The following is a 16,081-nucleotide window of genomic DNA, read 5'->3' as shown; positions in this document are numbered from 1 at the left end:
TCCAAACCAGTACATTTATTTCAAAATATATATTTGCATCTCATTCAGTAATTAAAAAACCCAATTTTTTCGAATTAACCGAAAATAAAGAAAATGTAATTTGCATTATAGCACCTCTTTTAGTTTCACATATACTGATATGATAGACAATAATAACTTTCACTTGTGTCATGGCCAAAAGTATGACCATACTTTAACCATGATTAATTTATGACCAGACTTGTATCACAATCAAACTATGACCATAGTTGTACCATGAACAAATTATGACCAAAAATTAGTGTAAGTTCAGTAAATGAAAAAATTGTCTAAAACTATTTTGGGTGCTAGTGTTCTACAGCATGAATAGGCACTGTATCCGCGTCTCTTTCCAAATCTTCAGCAACCAGTTCGTAGTCTTTCTTCTTCTAAACACATTATCATTAATGGTTATACACTTGTATACTTGATTTTTTTTGTCAGCGTAGCGATCAGCATTTGTGTCTATTAGCATGTGATAATTTCTTTTATTAGGTGTTGATTGAGACGAAACAGCATTAGGACCAAACTCACATAACTTCTCAAAGCCGCTTCCTTTCTTTCAAGGTCACAACTCACGAAACAGCGAACGAGTCAAGTGAATTTCGATGCCCATGCTAATCGATACGCATGCTATTAGTTCGGACCCCTAACTGTAACTTTTTTCAGCTCAGTTTGAAGACAGTTATCAATTGAAGATGTTTGTTTCAATGATTTCCCGCAAAAATAATCAAGAAATTCATGAAATAAGTAGAAAAAAACAGGTTCTCTCATCTCAACTTTATAGCAGAAAAAATATCTAATGATTACTAAGCAAAACCAATTCAACCATTGATCTATAATCAAATGAAGTATAATTTCAAAAAGTACTTGTAATTCTGCTAAAATGTTTTAATATTTTTACGGTGAAGTTAAATAATAAGTTTAAAAAATTAAGTGAAAAAGCGCGACTTGCTGTTAGTTTGAACCAGTTTAATGATAGGCAGATATGATATGAAGGTATGTGTATGGTCCAGTAAATCAGGACTGATTGCATGTGTCCAACCCACCTACAAAAGGTGGAGTGAGGTGGGGGATAATGTTTTAATTGGCGAGGAGAGGACGGTGTTCGTCCACGTTATACAGCTCCTCTTCGTTCTACGTAAACAGTCAATTTAGCATGATCAAACACAAGGGTAATTCTTTCTCATAAAATTGGAGACTTTTTACTCAAATGGCCCCAAATATTGTAGAAATCCCCAATTTAACAATTAAACGAGGAGTCCAACTGTTTTGCCAATTTATTGATTTCTATCAATCAGTAGCAACCATTTCCATTTCTAATCTCTTGAACAAACTACGAAAATTCAGCAAAAACAAAAAGGATCATTGATATACACAAAGCGAACCGAAGCCAGACCAAGTTCCGACCAAGTTCCAGATCTTAGGCTGCAAAGGCAACACCCGTTACCTCTAAAACAATTGGTAGGAACCTGGAAATTGTGAAAGTTTAAAAATGAAGCAACTTAAATTTCTGATATATTTATGAGAAAATTTACTTCAAGGGAAAAAATTGCAAAAGTATGACGCCGCAAAAAAGTAAATTGCTTCACAAATTGCTCTGTTTACCTATCTCCTATTTTTGAAAATATGCGTTTAAATAACAAGGCCAGCGGAAAGCTCTCAAAAACGAGCATAACAAAAAGCCGAAAGATGAGGTCGATATATCATTTAAAAGCCTTTTCAGACGTGATTCGATCGGTTGAAAAAACATAACCAATCGAAAATCGGAAAAGAGTAATGAAAGCAAGTAAACATTTGAAAAAAAATGTTGAAAACTATGAATTTCAAAGAAAAAAATACATGCCCTTTAAGCTCTTTGAATTTCTAGATCAACTTATGATCGACGCTTTTTGATAACATAAACCCAACCAGAGAATACTGTATCAATAGGTAAAGTTTTTATTCCGCTGGAAATCTACAAAGATAAATTCCACTTTTGAAATCGTTAATGTTTTTTTTTGCGCCATTTCCACGTTTGTATTTGGAGAGTGATATTTGCGTCACTTTCCGCAGGACCTATATAAGAGTCTTCACTACGTTCATTACTCAGTTATCTCAGTCTTGCAAATTTTGTATTTCAGGCGACTTTGAAGTTAGGAGTCACTATCGATTTGATTCATTTTAAGCTAGTTGATATTTGTTTTATTCATTAATGAAGATAATGGCAGTTTGGTCACTGATCTTTTATTCCCTCGCCCCGCAGACCCGAAACTCGGCAAAAATGAATAGCTATTCCAAGAATCTTTTGTAGCCTCTTGTTTCTCATGAAATTACACAAATTTAAAATAATATTTAACTACGCTCGCTAGCGCGCATGTGCAAAAACTGGATCAATAGATAACTTTTTTCGCTGGGAGTTCGAAATTAGAAGCCGCTCACGTTTTTTATCGCGAGATTAGAACTTTCTATTCGAGGACGTATTGGAGAAAAATGAAAAACAAAAAATCCGACCTACAAAAACGTCTTCTTTAGGTTCATTGCCACTTGAAAACAAACTTTCAGAAAAAATGTGGGAAAAAATGTTGAAAAATGAATTATGCGCGAATGAATTCTGAAATTTCACATCAAATTCTGAGATTGCACATCAACCATCTATTCCTCTTCCTAATTTAATTTTTTCGAATTGACTAACCTTGTCGAAGAACATGACTGAGGCGAGAGCTCCAATGAGAAGAACGACTCCGATTGCGATGAGGACGAGAGACGCCACGGTTGAAGCGATGTACAAATTGTGACTGTTTTTCAGCTCACTCACTACGTCCGAATCCACTTCCAAAATCTGAAACAAACGTGTATTTCAACAGGTGGAACCTCCTATGCGCAAAGGACCAAAAGAGCGAAAACTTTGTCAGCCAGTCAGAAATTAGTTTTCAGAAATTTGAAAGAAATAAGCGATGAAATCAGTCAGTTTTGGTGGGCAATTTGAAGAGCCATGATTGGTTGAAAACTTTGGCGCATTCGTTCCTTTGCGCTTAAGAATAGCCTCCATTTTAAGTCATTAGCAGAACAAGAGCCAAAAGGAGAGAACGTTCAGAAAACCTCCTGTAACTAACCACATTAAAAGTCTGTGACTAACCACATTAAAAGTACATAAACAACATGATCAAAATATGTGGCACCCTATGAACATCTATTCAATTATTAACTCTTTGTATACTTCAAACTCTAAGCCATGTTTGAACACTATTCAGACTTTTTAAGTGAATAAAAATTACTTGAACAGTTTTTGTTACACTCAATAAAGATATTGCAATTGACCTCCTGCATATTTTTTGAGGCAGTCAAAATTGTCCAGAAACAAGGCCCCCATCATAGATCTTTTTCACGTCGTGAAATAATAACAGCACTAGTGTTTAACTCCAGGTTTTGCTCTGTAAAATGACGCTTTTTGTTCCGACTTTCGATACGAAAGTAACGGAATATTTGTGCTCGGGGTGGGTTTTTTTTCTTCAGACAAATTTCGACTTTTTAACTAGCCATTTTTGACAAAATTATTAAATATTATTCGACAGGTATTGTTGTCCTGGGCTCAAATTTGAAAACATATTTCACCTGTGATCATTTTTCGTAAAGTTATGGGGGTTTAAAGATTGCCATTTTGGGACAATTAACGCGCGATATATTTCGCGCTATTAACGCGTAAGCGGAGAGTTAATCCGTCTTAGAAATCGTTCCACATTGATTTAATGAAGCTTATTTGCCATAATTAATTTGTTACAAGTAGCAAAATCTATCCTTTTGTACTTTATATGGCATGTGGGGGGGGGGATGATTTTTATTTAAAAAATTTCAAATTTAAAAAAAAATCATTTTGTTTTATTACTTTTAATTTTTTAATGATATTACTGCTCCATAAACCTTAACGGGCAGTCGGAACATTCAGGGCTTCGCACTGATACGAGCAGTCTTGTTAATTGATTTATGAATGCTTTTCATTTGAAAACCATTTATTATCATTATAGTTACAAGCATCAGCGGAATAAGGGGGACGGGCGCCCTCCTCAGGAGTTCGACCCCCTGCCGACGCAAAGGGTCCCCCCTAAAACTATTTTGAGATATCCATTTTGGTGATGGACCCTAAAATTTTTCTTAAGGCGCCAATATATACTAATTTTGAGGGGGAAGCGAGCGCCGAAATAACACAAATTTTTGGTCAAAGTTTTCCAAAAAAATTACCTAAAAACGTCCCCCCCCTCGAGAAAAATCTAGATCCGCCCCTGGTTACATGTTGTGACATCACTACATGACGTCATGCATTCTTATGCTATATTAGATTACATAATTAGCCTTGTTAATGAAATGAAGTTCATACATTTATATTTATTTAACTATGTAAATATTGATGGTAATTAATACCAACCATAGGAAATTTATACCGAGCTACTAATCAATTGGGTAGACTTGAACCGAAAACGAAAGGAAGTCAGTGTGACATCACTACATGACGTCATGCATTCTTATGCTATATTAGATTACATAATTAGCCTTGTTAATGAAATGAAGTTCATACATTTATATTTATTTAACTATGTAAATATTGATGGTAATTAATACCAACCATAGGAGATTTATACCGAGCTACTAATCAATTGGGTAGACTTGAAGAGAATAAAATATTAGAATCATGCTCTAACTTGCGCCGATCGACTAGCGATATTCCAGAAGTTAAGAACCGAATCCTGCGTCCTTAAAAGCAAGATAAGTCTTAACCGCTCGAGACATATAAATTATGGAAACAATCAATAACAATCGATAGCCAGTAGCGCTAATTAATATTCGAACAGCTTACAACATTATCAATAAACGACGATATAGCTGTCCACAGCCATCCGAAGGGACACTATATCACATGGTGACAGGAGTGGGATCTGTAGCACCAATGAGGAGCCTGCAGAAGCGCAGCGCAGGAGGAAATGTATAGAACTCGAGATATCAAAAAACACCAACACATGGTGACTGTTGGAACAACACATTATATCACATGGTGACTGTCGCGGAAGATTCTACTTCTGGATTCACCAAAAGTCATCGGCAATTGAAAACTACAACACACGAGCGGACAACGACAACCGCACTTTGCTGAAACAGAACAGGGCAACACAACCCGTTTCACCCAGCAACGCTCAGATGTGGAAAGCAGAGCAACATTCAGCGAACAACTGAGACAGACAGGGAGAAAAAGAAGACAGCCTCAACTTCTCAACATCTCCGGGCTGAAAGTTTCTCCAATCTACAGAAGCAGATGTGGATTGTGACCTACAACATCACTACTTCTTGTTCCAGTCAGAAGGCAGGGCAGCTGAGCTACTGACAAGGCAGACAAAGAAAGCAAATCTACAGGTTTTTCAACAATCAACAAAAAACAGTTAGTTAAAACAAACTCAAAACTCAAACCTGCAGTAAATTGATATAATTGTCATTAAGTTTCCCCACCATAGAAGTGAAGTAACGGAACCTTTAGCACAACCATATAATTGCATCAATAAATCTGATCAGTGATACTGCTAGCCTTCTTTGACCGCTAATTTATATAACAAACTCCCTAGTGTTCCCCCTAAATTGAATAAGTGCTGTATCTTATCATCAACTGTATCACCCTGATATTCATTCGACTGTATTACGATGGCACACGCGCAAGTTTCGGTCGAACCCTATGGAGGAACGGAAAAAGAAGACTTTTCAGAATTCGAGCAACTTTTTCAAGGCTACATCGGAGTAGCAGCGATACCAAACGCACAACAAGCGAACTTCTTGCAACTGCACCTACGAGACAACGCGCTGCGATTCTACCAGACACTAGGACCAGCAACTCGAGCGAACGTTCCCGCGAGTCTCATAGCCCTGAGGAATCACTTTTGCAACCCCCAACTTCAAGAAATCCACGTTTTGAATTTAGAACAACTGCGATTCAACCCGAAAACAGATACCCCAGAGAATTTCTTGGTCAACTTAACGAAAAAAGCGCAGCGAGCGTATCCGACACCAGATTTGCCAGCTGTCGCCCCAATTGATCCTGCAATAATTGGAGCACCTGCAGCAGCAGAAGCAGCACGATTCCACCGAGAAACTGCTCAAAGGCAAGAAAGGATAGATGCTGTACATGACAACCGAAATGAACAAATTAAACGACTGTTCATTAAGGGAATGCCAGGTTGGCTGAGATCAAAACTGATGGAACAACCACCTGCAACTACAGTTCAGGAACTGTGCAACCTGACCAAGAAGCAAATCACAATTCGTGAGATTTGCCGAAAAGACGATTACCCGGAAGACGGATTCAACGAAGTAAACGACAAAGTCTCAGAAAATTTAATAAGCGCTATCACAAAATTGTCCACAAATCAGGAAAAAATGGAGAAGCAGCTTAACGAAATGAGATCACAAATAACTGAGCAGTCGAATAAACAATCGAATCCGCTTCCCGAACAAAATCGGAACAACAACAGTTAGAGTGATCAGTATAGTGGCTATCAGCCAAACCAAAATAATGGGTATGGACAACAACGAGGCAACAGAGGCGGAAGACGTAGAAATAATTGGCAAAATAAATTTGATTTCAACAATAGTCAGCCAAACTTTCACCATATGCCACCAGTTGCACAACAGCCATATTCGCAACTGTACCCCCAAAATCAGCAGTACCCAAACATGTACCAAAATCAACAGCCAATGGTTCAAATGCATCCATCAGCACAATTTCAACAGTCCCAGAAATATCCGACGCAACAATTTGTCGTAAATCAAATGCCTCAAGCTGAAACGCAAAATCCCAACGGACCTTTTGGACCAATGGTGCGATCATCAGCCAAATTTTGTGACGTTTGTGGAAAATTTAACAACACAGCAAGTCAATGCTGGTGGCGACAGAAACCACAAGGACGCGGACAAAACTTCCCGTTTCCAAACGAGCCAAAAAACTAATAAAGCCACTGAGTCAGCCCCCTAAATCATCGAAATCACCTAAATCATCACCTAACGAACTTTTCCAACCTGATGAGATACTTAGCCTTTACGCAATAATCCCTGCGGAAGGAACAGTACTGACGTACACGAAATTACGTTTCTCATCGGGATTACAACGTAGAGCCCTGGTCGATACAGGAGCCTGCGCAAATGTTATCTCAAAACAGACATTTGAAGACCTAAAAGAAGAAAAATCGCTATTTCGCCCTCTTGAAGTAAATGAACCCAAACTGAAGAGAGTTAGAATGGCAGGAGGACAGCAAGTCTCCATTGAAACTGAAGTAACGTTAGAATTCCGATTGGCAGACATGACCTTTATAGAATCATTTCTCGTTCTTCATGCAGCCAATTCAATAATTCTAGGAAATCCTTTCTATAAAAAACATCATATCCATGTCTGTCCGAAGTATAATCTACTGCATTTCAAAGACATGACCCTTCAAATCAACGAAATAAAACCTCCAAACGAGCCAAGAAGAGTCAATAGAGTGAAAAAATTCCCTTTGCTTCTGACAAAACGTCAAACAATAGCCCCGCATCAGACAATTCTTGTAGAATGCCAGCTAGAGAACACATGTCAAGACATGGAAAAAACTACCGGAATCTTGATTCCAGCTCAGGAATTTGAAGAAAACTGTGACATTGCGTTCACTTCTTCAATAAGCGAAGTGCTGAAAAACAACCTGTTGTATATCACAGCGTTTAACATCACCGATCATCACATTACTTTGCCTTTCAAAACCGAAATTGGGAAATTTTCAATTCTGACTCTGAAAGAAGCAGAAAATTTATTCCCCATCGAACCTGAAATGATTGCATTTGCAAAAATGAACCACCCGGACGATATTGAAATGGGCATTAATGAGCTAATTCAACAATCGTGTGATAGTCAGCAGCCCCAAATGAAGCATGAACCTGAGTATGAAAAATTTTGGTTTCCTACGCCTGAAACATGTCAAAACCCTGAATTACTTCCTCAAATCCAACGCGACATTTACGACCAAATTCTTCATTTTCAAGGTCTTGAAAAACTTGAACCGAAAACGAAATGTCAAGATCGATTGAAATTTATCAAGAACTTTAAGTGGGAGAATTCAGTGTTGACAGAAGACCAAAGGTCAAAAGTAGAAGATTTGCTTGTTGACTTTTCGGACATCTTTGCCAAACATAGATTCGATGTTGGGTACAATTCCGACCTCAAAATCAAACTAAAACCGGAACACACACGACCTCTGTATACACAAGGACCACCTACGCCGATACATTTGCGACACGAATTGACAGTGGAACTTGCCCTTATGCACTATTATGGACTTATAACAACATTGTCACATTCAAAATACAGTAGTCCACTATTTGCACATCGAAAGCCATCTGGTAAATTGCGGATGTTGATTGACCTCAGAAGGATAAACCATTCACTCAAGAATGACTATATCAACAGCAACTTTCCGATCTCAAACATGACCGATGCTTCGAACCACTTCGCAGGAAAGAGCTTGTTTACCAAACTTGATTGCTCACAAGCATACCACTGTGTGCAAATGGCAGATGACCTTTCAGTCCAACTTTTGGCATTTAACTTCGGTTCACGAACTTACGCATACAAATGCCTGGCTCAAGGTCTAAGTAAATCAGTAACAGGATTTAGTTCTTTTATCCGACACTACCTTGATCCATGCTTAGCTGCGGACCTATGTACACAATTCATGGATGACATAGGGAGCGCTGTGTATAACTTCGATGAAATGATACCGACCCTTTCGAAAATATTCGAATGTGTACGGAAGTCAGGACTTAAATTGTCGCCGAACAAATGTGAGATCGGAACACAAAGACTGAAGTTCCTGGGTAACATAATCACACCAGCAGGAGTGTCACCGGAACAAGAGAAAATCTCCACGTTCTTAAAGAAAATTAAAATGCCACAAACTGTAAAACAAGTTAAACGACTAATCGGTTTTGTACAGTTTTTTCGCAACTATATGCCAAGCCTAGGAGAAAAACTGATACCATTTTATCGACTCCTCAGAAAAGATGTTGCTTTTCAAACGGCTGAGGAGCACCACAAAAGTCTCGAAGTGCTAAAGCATGATCTGATACAAACAACAGACATAACACTTCGGTTACCAAAACCAGGATTACAATACGTAATACTCTGTGATGCAAGCTATCATGGAACCGGTTTTGTGCTCATGGTTGAAGACTATGTGAAGACTGACAATAAAAGTGCACATGAAAACGTATGCACCAGTGTCTTTTGGATCAAGACTCTTCAATACAGCACAACTGAAGTTCTCCATATACTACAAAGAGTTCTTAGCTCTATATTTTGCCCTCGATCATTTCTCTCATTTCATTTGGGGATCATCCAAACCAGTGATAATACTGACTGATAATCGGAGCCTGACACAGTTTTTTCAAGCAAAAACCATTCCACCATCAGTTTGGAATTTCTTGGATCGAGTCATGGCATTTAACATCATCATCGCGCATATACCTGGAAAAGCAAATTATGCAGCAGATTTTCTCTCACGAATGCAAACAGACCCAGCAGCTTCTCTCTCCCTGAAACTGACGGACAAAATTCCGGTACGAGAGATTCAAATCGACACGACAGCTAAAGTACCTGATGCATCTTTCAACCTGATCCAACCAATGGAGGAGATCTTTCCCGAAAAGAAGAAACTTGACGATAATCTGAGAACACAATTGATTGAACTAGGACTCTATGAAAACGTTATGCGAGAGCTCAACACGCAAGACGATAGCGATACTATTCAACCACAAAACTTCGTCCGACTATCAGGACCATTAATTGCCGCAGTTGGATATCCCGATCCTGCTGACATCTTTCATGACCTGAATTTGAGTCATGAAGTTCTCAATCTGAAAAATGAACAAGAAAAGGATCCTGATATCGAAGATGTGAAGAACTGGATACGGAACGAACAAGTTCCAAACCTCACGTACGAAAACAGTCGAAAGAAGAAATATGCGAAGCAATTTAATCGACTCATACTTGAAAACGACATTCTGTACCGAAACTTCTTCGATGACACAGGAAAGGTGAAGTATAAACAATACTGCCTACCTAAACATCGTTGGAAAGAAGTTGTGTATCGACTCCACAACTCGCCAACTGGCGGACATCTTGGAATGACAAGGACATCAGAAGAGTTTAGAAAACGATTTTACCTTCCCGGCTTCACTGAATTTCTAAAAAATACGATTAAAAATTGCCTGACGTGTCTGCAACTCAAACAAGCAACGGCAAAGCACCAGATTCCACCATTACAACCAATTTCATCATTGCAATGTTTCCCAGGCGATATGATGCAAATTGATATAGTTGGACCAATGAAGTCACCAGTCTACAAGTTTGTTCTCACTGGAATCGATGTATTCTCGAAATACTTGTTTGCAGCACCATTGACGAATGCTAGCGCTGATACTGTTGCAAGAGAACTTACAAAGATGTTCTTTGTTCATAGTTATATCCCGAAGAAGATTCTAGCTGATCTTGGAAAGACATTTACTTCAGAACTGATGCACGAATTGACGACATTGCTCGAAATTCAACTTAACCATGCCACACTAAAACACCCGCAGACTATCGGTCTTGTCGAACGATCTCATGGACCACTTAAACGAATCCTAAAGCTGAACACCAATGAACAATGGTCGGACTGGCACAAATATGTCCCACTGGCAACATTTATCCACAATACTTCATACTCTTCATCAATTGGATGCTGCCCAAGCTCAATTTTCCATGGAAGAGAACCGACAAAACCACTTGATCTCCGCTTCTCAACGAAAGCAATTGAAACAGTAACAGCTGAATCTGATTTTGTTACGGCAATGCAAGATGCGATGCTAGAAAAGTTCAAAGAAACGAAAAAGAACTTAATTTCAGCTTACCATAAATACCGAGGATATTACGATCAAAAAGCACTTGCCCAGCCACTGAAACAGCATTCATTTTGTTTATTATTAAATCCTCTGTTGACAACACAATCAGATTTTGGGAGCAAATCAATGCAAGTCTGGATACCATTGTACAGAGTTGAAAAAGTATTGACAAATTCAAACTACATCATTCGTAAAATGGGAACTAATTTCACACAATGCGTACACCGGATTCGTCTCAGACCTGTTATTCCACAGCATCAACCAGAAGATCTCGAGACTATTGATCCAAGCAAATTTGAAACGGATCCCTCACTTGGTAAATATCGAAGTGAACCAGGACTCTTCGACGATTCTTTGCCCAAACTCTTAGACGACATCCAACCCGCAACCGGTGGACAAAGCAACTTTCCCGATGCACCTGCTCGAATCCGACTGTCAGTACCTCTTGGAGGACCCGCAGCAGCCCCAATCGCTCCTGCAGCAGTCCCAATTCCCGCAGCAGCACCAATAGTTGCACCATTACCTCTGGTACCGCTACCAATAGCAGCACCGCCGCCACCAGCACTTCCACCGGACCCAGATCCAGAACCATTAGCTCCACCTGAGTTTGAATACAACGATGGATTAATTAACGACGAACCAATGAACGAGGCAGTGGTAACAATGCCTACTACAGTTAATCTCGAAAACGATGGACAAAACATGGCCCAAGAAACCTCGCGAACGAAGCGCAAAGCAGCAGTCGAAGCGCGAGACAAAATATTTTGCCAAACGCGCTTCAACAACGATGTGAGATATCACCCAATACCACCACGCGAATTGCAACTGCGCACATTCAGCCTACGAACAGTAGATGGACACGAAGTGGCTCCAATAACGTTCAGTCCAAGATCAACTCAAAACGAAAACCGATCAAAAATAAAGAAGAAGGTAGAAGAGGCAAATGGATCTTTCCCTCCACGCGAAACGAAAAGAAATATAATAAAGGACAGTGTACAACGAGCGAAGCAACTGACTAAAACTAAACGTAAAGACGGACCTGGAAGCAGCAAAGATTCGGTGAACTCAATCTACGATGAACCAAATATCTTTGTTGGACCAGGAAATGTTTTACAGTTCCCAGGCTCTATAGCGCACTGTGTCTCAAGTGACTTTCACATGAACAAAGGAGTAGCACGACAAATCAGCAGTGCCTATCCATGTATGAGGCCAACACTACAAAGCATTGAAACACCAATAGTTGGGTCATCAGTTGCTGTGTCTTTGCCTTGGGAAAACAAGTCAATTTTCAACCTGGTTACAAAATCACAATTCTTTGACAAGCCAACATACTACGATTTGTCAAGAAGCCTCAACTGCATGAAGCAGCAGCTATTGCAGAAAGGAATAAACGCAATAGCCATGCCAAAAATTGGATGTGGACTCGATAAATTGAAAGAAAGTAGAGTTTTCAGCCTAATTTGCGACATTTTCGGAAAAACTAACATCAAAATCTTTATTTATCTATGACGAAAAATCCGGATATCAGCTAGTACCGTTCATGCATGCATTCAAAACATTTGCCACTACAGCCCACGTTGAAGTCGATCGAAACACCACAAGTTGGGGCCTCAGTATCAATGCACATTCCTTCTCAAAACAAATCAATATTCAATCTAGTGACAAAAACGCAATATTTCAATAAACCGTCTTACTATGATCTTACACGCAGCCTCCGCTGCATGAAGAAACAGCTAATCGAACAAGGAATCAAACAAATCGCTCTTCCCAAGATAGGATGTGGACTTGATAAACTACGAGAAAATACGGTTTTTAACATAATCTTCGAAATCTTCCGAAAAACAGACATCAAAGTCTTCATATACGTCTGACAACAATATCGACCCCCTCAATCATCATCATATGACCCCAAATGACGCTACAGAAGCCTGGCGCAGGAGGAAATGTATAGAACTTAAGATATCAAAAAACACCTCAACCTCCCATGTATTAAGATCACGAATAAAAAAGTTTCGAGCACCCCGACAACTCAGTGATTGAATCTCGAAAATTTTGACACCAGTGAGCTCTGTAGCACCAACGAGGAGCCTGCAGAAGCGCAGCGCAGGATGAAATGTATAGAACTCGAGATATCAAAAAACACCTCAACCTCCCATGTATTAAGATCACGAATAAAAAAGTTTCGAGCACCCCGACAACTCAGTGATCGAATCTCGAAAATTTTGACACCAGTCAGCTCTGTAGCACCAATGAGGAGCCTGCAGAAGCGCAGCGCAGGAGGAAATGTATAGAACTCGAGATATCAAAAAACACCTCAACCTCCCATGTATTAAGATCACGAATAAAAAAGTTTCGAGCACCCCGACAACTCAGTGATCGAATCTCAAAAATTTTGACACCAGTGAGCTCTGTAGCACCAATGAGAAGCCTGCAGAAGCGCAGCGCAGGAGGAAATGTATAGAACTCGAGATATCAAAAAACACCTCAACCTCCCATGTTTAAGCATTACGAATAAAAAAGTTTTTCGCCCCCCATCAACGAGTCGAAGGAAATTCAAAATTTTTAAGCTCATTGATCTTCAAATCACCAATGACGATTAGGCACGAATTTGGTCCACTAGCAGACCAAAAATTGGTGACATGCATCAATTCTCAACATTCCCATGTATTAGTATAGGAAAAACAAAAAAATAATAACTTTCGAGGGATATCTTTGCAGAAATGCGGAAAGAAAACACTCAAATGAGCCAGCAAAGATCCAACGGAATTGTTAGGACAACCCTGAAAGTTTACAAGCATTGCTGAAAAACAACACGCGAACTTTAACAGCTAATTAGAACATCATAAATATCAACAAATTTGATGAAAAACTGAAATTCATCAATTTTAATTCTAACTGATGCCAAATTTTGCTCAGGCGAACCAGCAAAATGCCTGAATAGCCTATACGAGTGATTTACAACGTCTGTAGAAAACACGACGACAGACCACAAAAGCCAGATTCAGCACAAAAAGACGTTGATTGCGACAAAATGCAAAACCTTCGTCGAAATAGTGGAAATCTGACAACAATCAAGGAAGCTTATCGCCTTCATTCAGGGAGTAAGGCCAACTAAGGCACAACACGCCTAATGGAAGAAGAAACGATGACTCCTGAGAACACAATCTGAAAAACCAAGTTCAACTTTTACGCACGTACACCAGAGTACAAATTGCTTTCCTAGTTGCAAACTTCAACAAAAAAGTGAATAATTCGACAAAACAGATAACTGTGAAATTGTTGGAAATCTATTCGCAATTGAAGAGGCCACGAAAAGACTGAAGTCACCTCATTTGAAAAAGCAACAACCAATTCGGGCACCAATGGAACAAAAGAAATGACTAGCAACCAACAAAGAAAGAAGATAAAAACAACGAAGCGACGAACAACAATCGTCTGCTACACGACACTACAGTACTTGCACCGCAAACTTAGTTATAGTTGACAACTGAACCTATTTTGCTATCATACACTTGATTCATTCATCTATCATTTACCTCCCATAACCCGACTCAATGTGGCTTCCTACCCCCATTAAAATATTTCCCATTTAAACTCAATTGAATTCTCTTTCATATAATGTAAATTGAAGTAATAACCTGTGCTTCTAAACCAATGAATGTTAATTATTTTTGTGATAACTTGATAGTTCAATTACTCATTTTCCTGTAGCAGTATATATTTTGTCAATCTGATTGTCGATTTTAAACTTAATTATTTTAACTGTAAACAGTCAAAAACTGAAAACCACCCGGGAAGATTTCTTCTTGTGAGGCAGTGTGACATCACTACATGACGTCATGCATTCTTATGCTATATTAGATTACATAATTAGCCTTGTTAATGAAATGAAGTTCATACATTTATATTTATTTAACTATGTAAATATTGATGGTAATTAATACCAACCATAGGAGATTTATACCGAGCTACTAATCAATTGGGTAGACTTGAAGAGAATAAAATATTAGAATCATGCTCTAACTTGCGCCGATCGACTAGCGATATTCCAGAAGTTAAGAACCGAATCCTGCGTCCTTAAAAGCAAGATAAGTCTTAACCGCTCGAGACATATAAATTATGGAAACAATCAATAACAATCGATAGCCAGTAGCGCTAATTAATATTCGAACAGCTTACAACATTATCAATAAACGACGATATAGCTGTCCACAGCCATCCGAAGGGACACTATATCACACATGTATAATCTTCTCAATTGAGAACACTTAATCATTCTTATTAGTTACCTAGGATCGACTTAACAATTACCCTCCCCTTTCACGAAAGGGGTGGGGGCAATGCTAAATAGATTAAGTTAGACCAATTTCCGACCAATAAGAATGCAGCGAATGTCGAGTTATAAACTGAAAGCTCTAGTACTAACTTGCTATTTTATATTTGGAGTGCCAATTATTTAGTAGATATCATATAAGGGGGAGGGAAGGTAATTGTTAAGAAGATCCGTTACCTCCTCGGCCCAGAAGAGTGGGAGGATGTAGGTCCAGTCGCTAGGAAGACTCTTCAGACTGTCCAGGTGGAACTTCCTCATCTGAGTGTTCACTTGCACACGCTTCGCAGCTGAGATCGCAACTCCAGACTCCTAACGGCAACATTCATTCAAGCTTATCTCTTGACCTATGATGGGGATGGGGGCTCGGCAATTCCGTCTCCTCGCCGCCCAAAAGGTCACCGCATATATCGTCAGTATATACCTATACGCGCGCGGCCAAGAGTAAGACAGCGCGTCAAAACTTTCAAAAAGCCCAATAAGTTCACTTACATGGGGTTTTGTGAATTCCATCAAAACTTTGAAACAGCGCAGAGATTTTGGACAAAAATTATTTATGTCTGTTTCTTCAGGAGAGCCGAGAACATCAATTAGAAAAACAAGGTCAAAATTTTGCCGATGTTTCGAAAAATCGCTTCCTCCTCTCTTGAAAACATAGATCCGCCCATATTTAAAAGGAATTAACTGAAACGTGTTTATCAGCCTGGTAATTTAAGTAACGAAAGTATCTAGTAACGATACTATGAAAAGAAGAGAAGGAGCATTTCGATCAACAGATTGGGGGATCGAGCCCCATGTTATCCGAGTTCGTTT

At 39.1% G+C, this 16,081-nt stretch overlaps 3 protein-coding genes across 4 annotated transcripts in view; 1 reads left to right on the top strand and 2 right to left on the bottom strand.

Annotated features, from left to right (window-relative positions):
• LOC134852089 (ankyrin repeat and MYND domain-containing protein 1-like) overlaps positions 1 to 6,377 on the bottom strand; it is an 83,178-nt gene extending 76,801 nt beyond the window's left edge. Inside the window, exon 1 of the mRNA XM_063868368.1 lies at positions 6,368 to 6,377. The gene's annotated coding sequence lies outside the window, so the exon portion shown is untranslated. The remainder of the gene's footprint in view (positions 1 to 6,367) is intronic.
• LOC134852197 (uncharacterized) overlaps positions 1 to 16,081 on the top strand; it is a 353,512-nt gene that overhangs the window by 150,539 nt on the left and 186,892 nt on the right. The window lies entirely within an intron of this gene.
• The window catches only part of LOC134852119 (lysosome membrane protein 2-like), an 86,249-nt gene continuing 70,196 nt past the window's right edge, over positions 29 to 16,081 (bottom strand). Inside the window, exons 9-11 of one of the 2 annotated variants that reach the window (XM_063868408.1) lie at positions 15,449 to 15,580; positions 2,693 to 2,839; positions 29 to 407 (exon numbers count right to left, since the gene is read on the bottom strand). In XM_063868408.1, the coding sequence (XP_063724478.1) occupies positions 327 to 407; positions 2,693 to 2,839; positions 15,449 to 15,580 (360 nt within the window). In that variant the 3' untranslated portion in view covers positions 29 to 326. Of the gene's footprint in view, positions 408 to 923; positions 1,156 to 2,692; positions 2,840 to 15,448; positions 15,581 to 16,081 lie in introns of those variants that run through there. The other variant, XM_063868409.1, reaches the window with a different exon arrangement.

The sequence above is a fragment of the Symsagittifera roscoffensis genome, chromosome 7 (assembly GCF_963678635.1).
Source record: "Symsagittifera roscoffensis chromosome 7, txSymRosc1.1, whole genome shotgun sequence".
NCBI classification, from domain to species: domain Eukaryota; kingdom Metazoa; phylum Xenacoelomorpha; order Acoela; family Convolutidae; genus Symsagittifera; species Symsagittifera roscoffensis.
The sequence above is the reverse complement of the archived record's forward strand: the minus strand, read 5'-3'. Positions and strand labels throughout refer to the sequence as shown.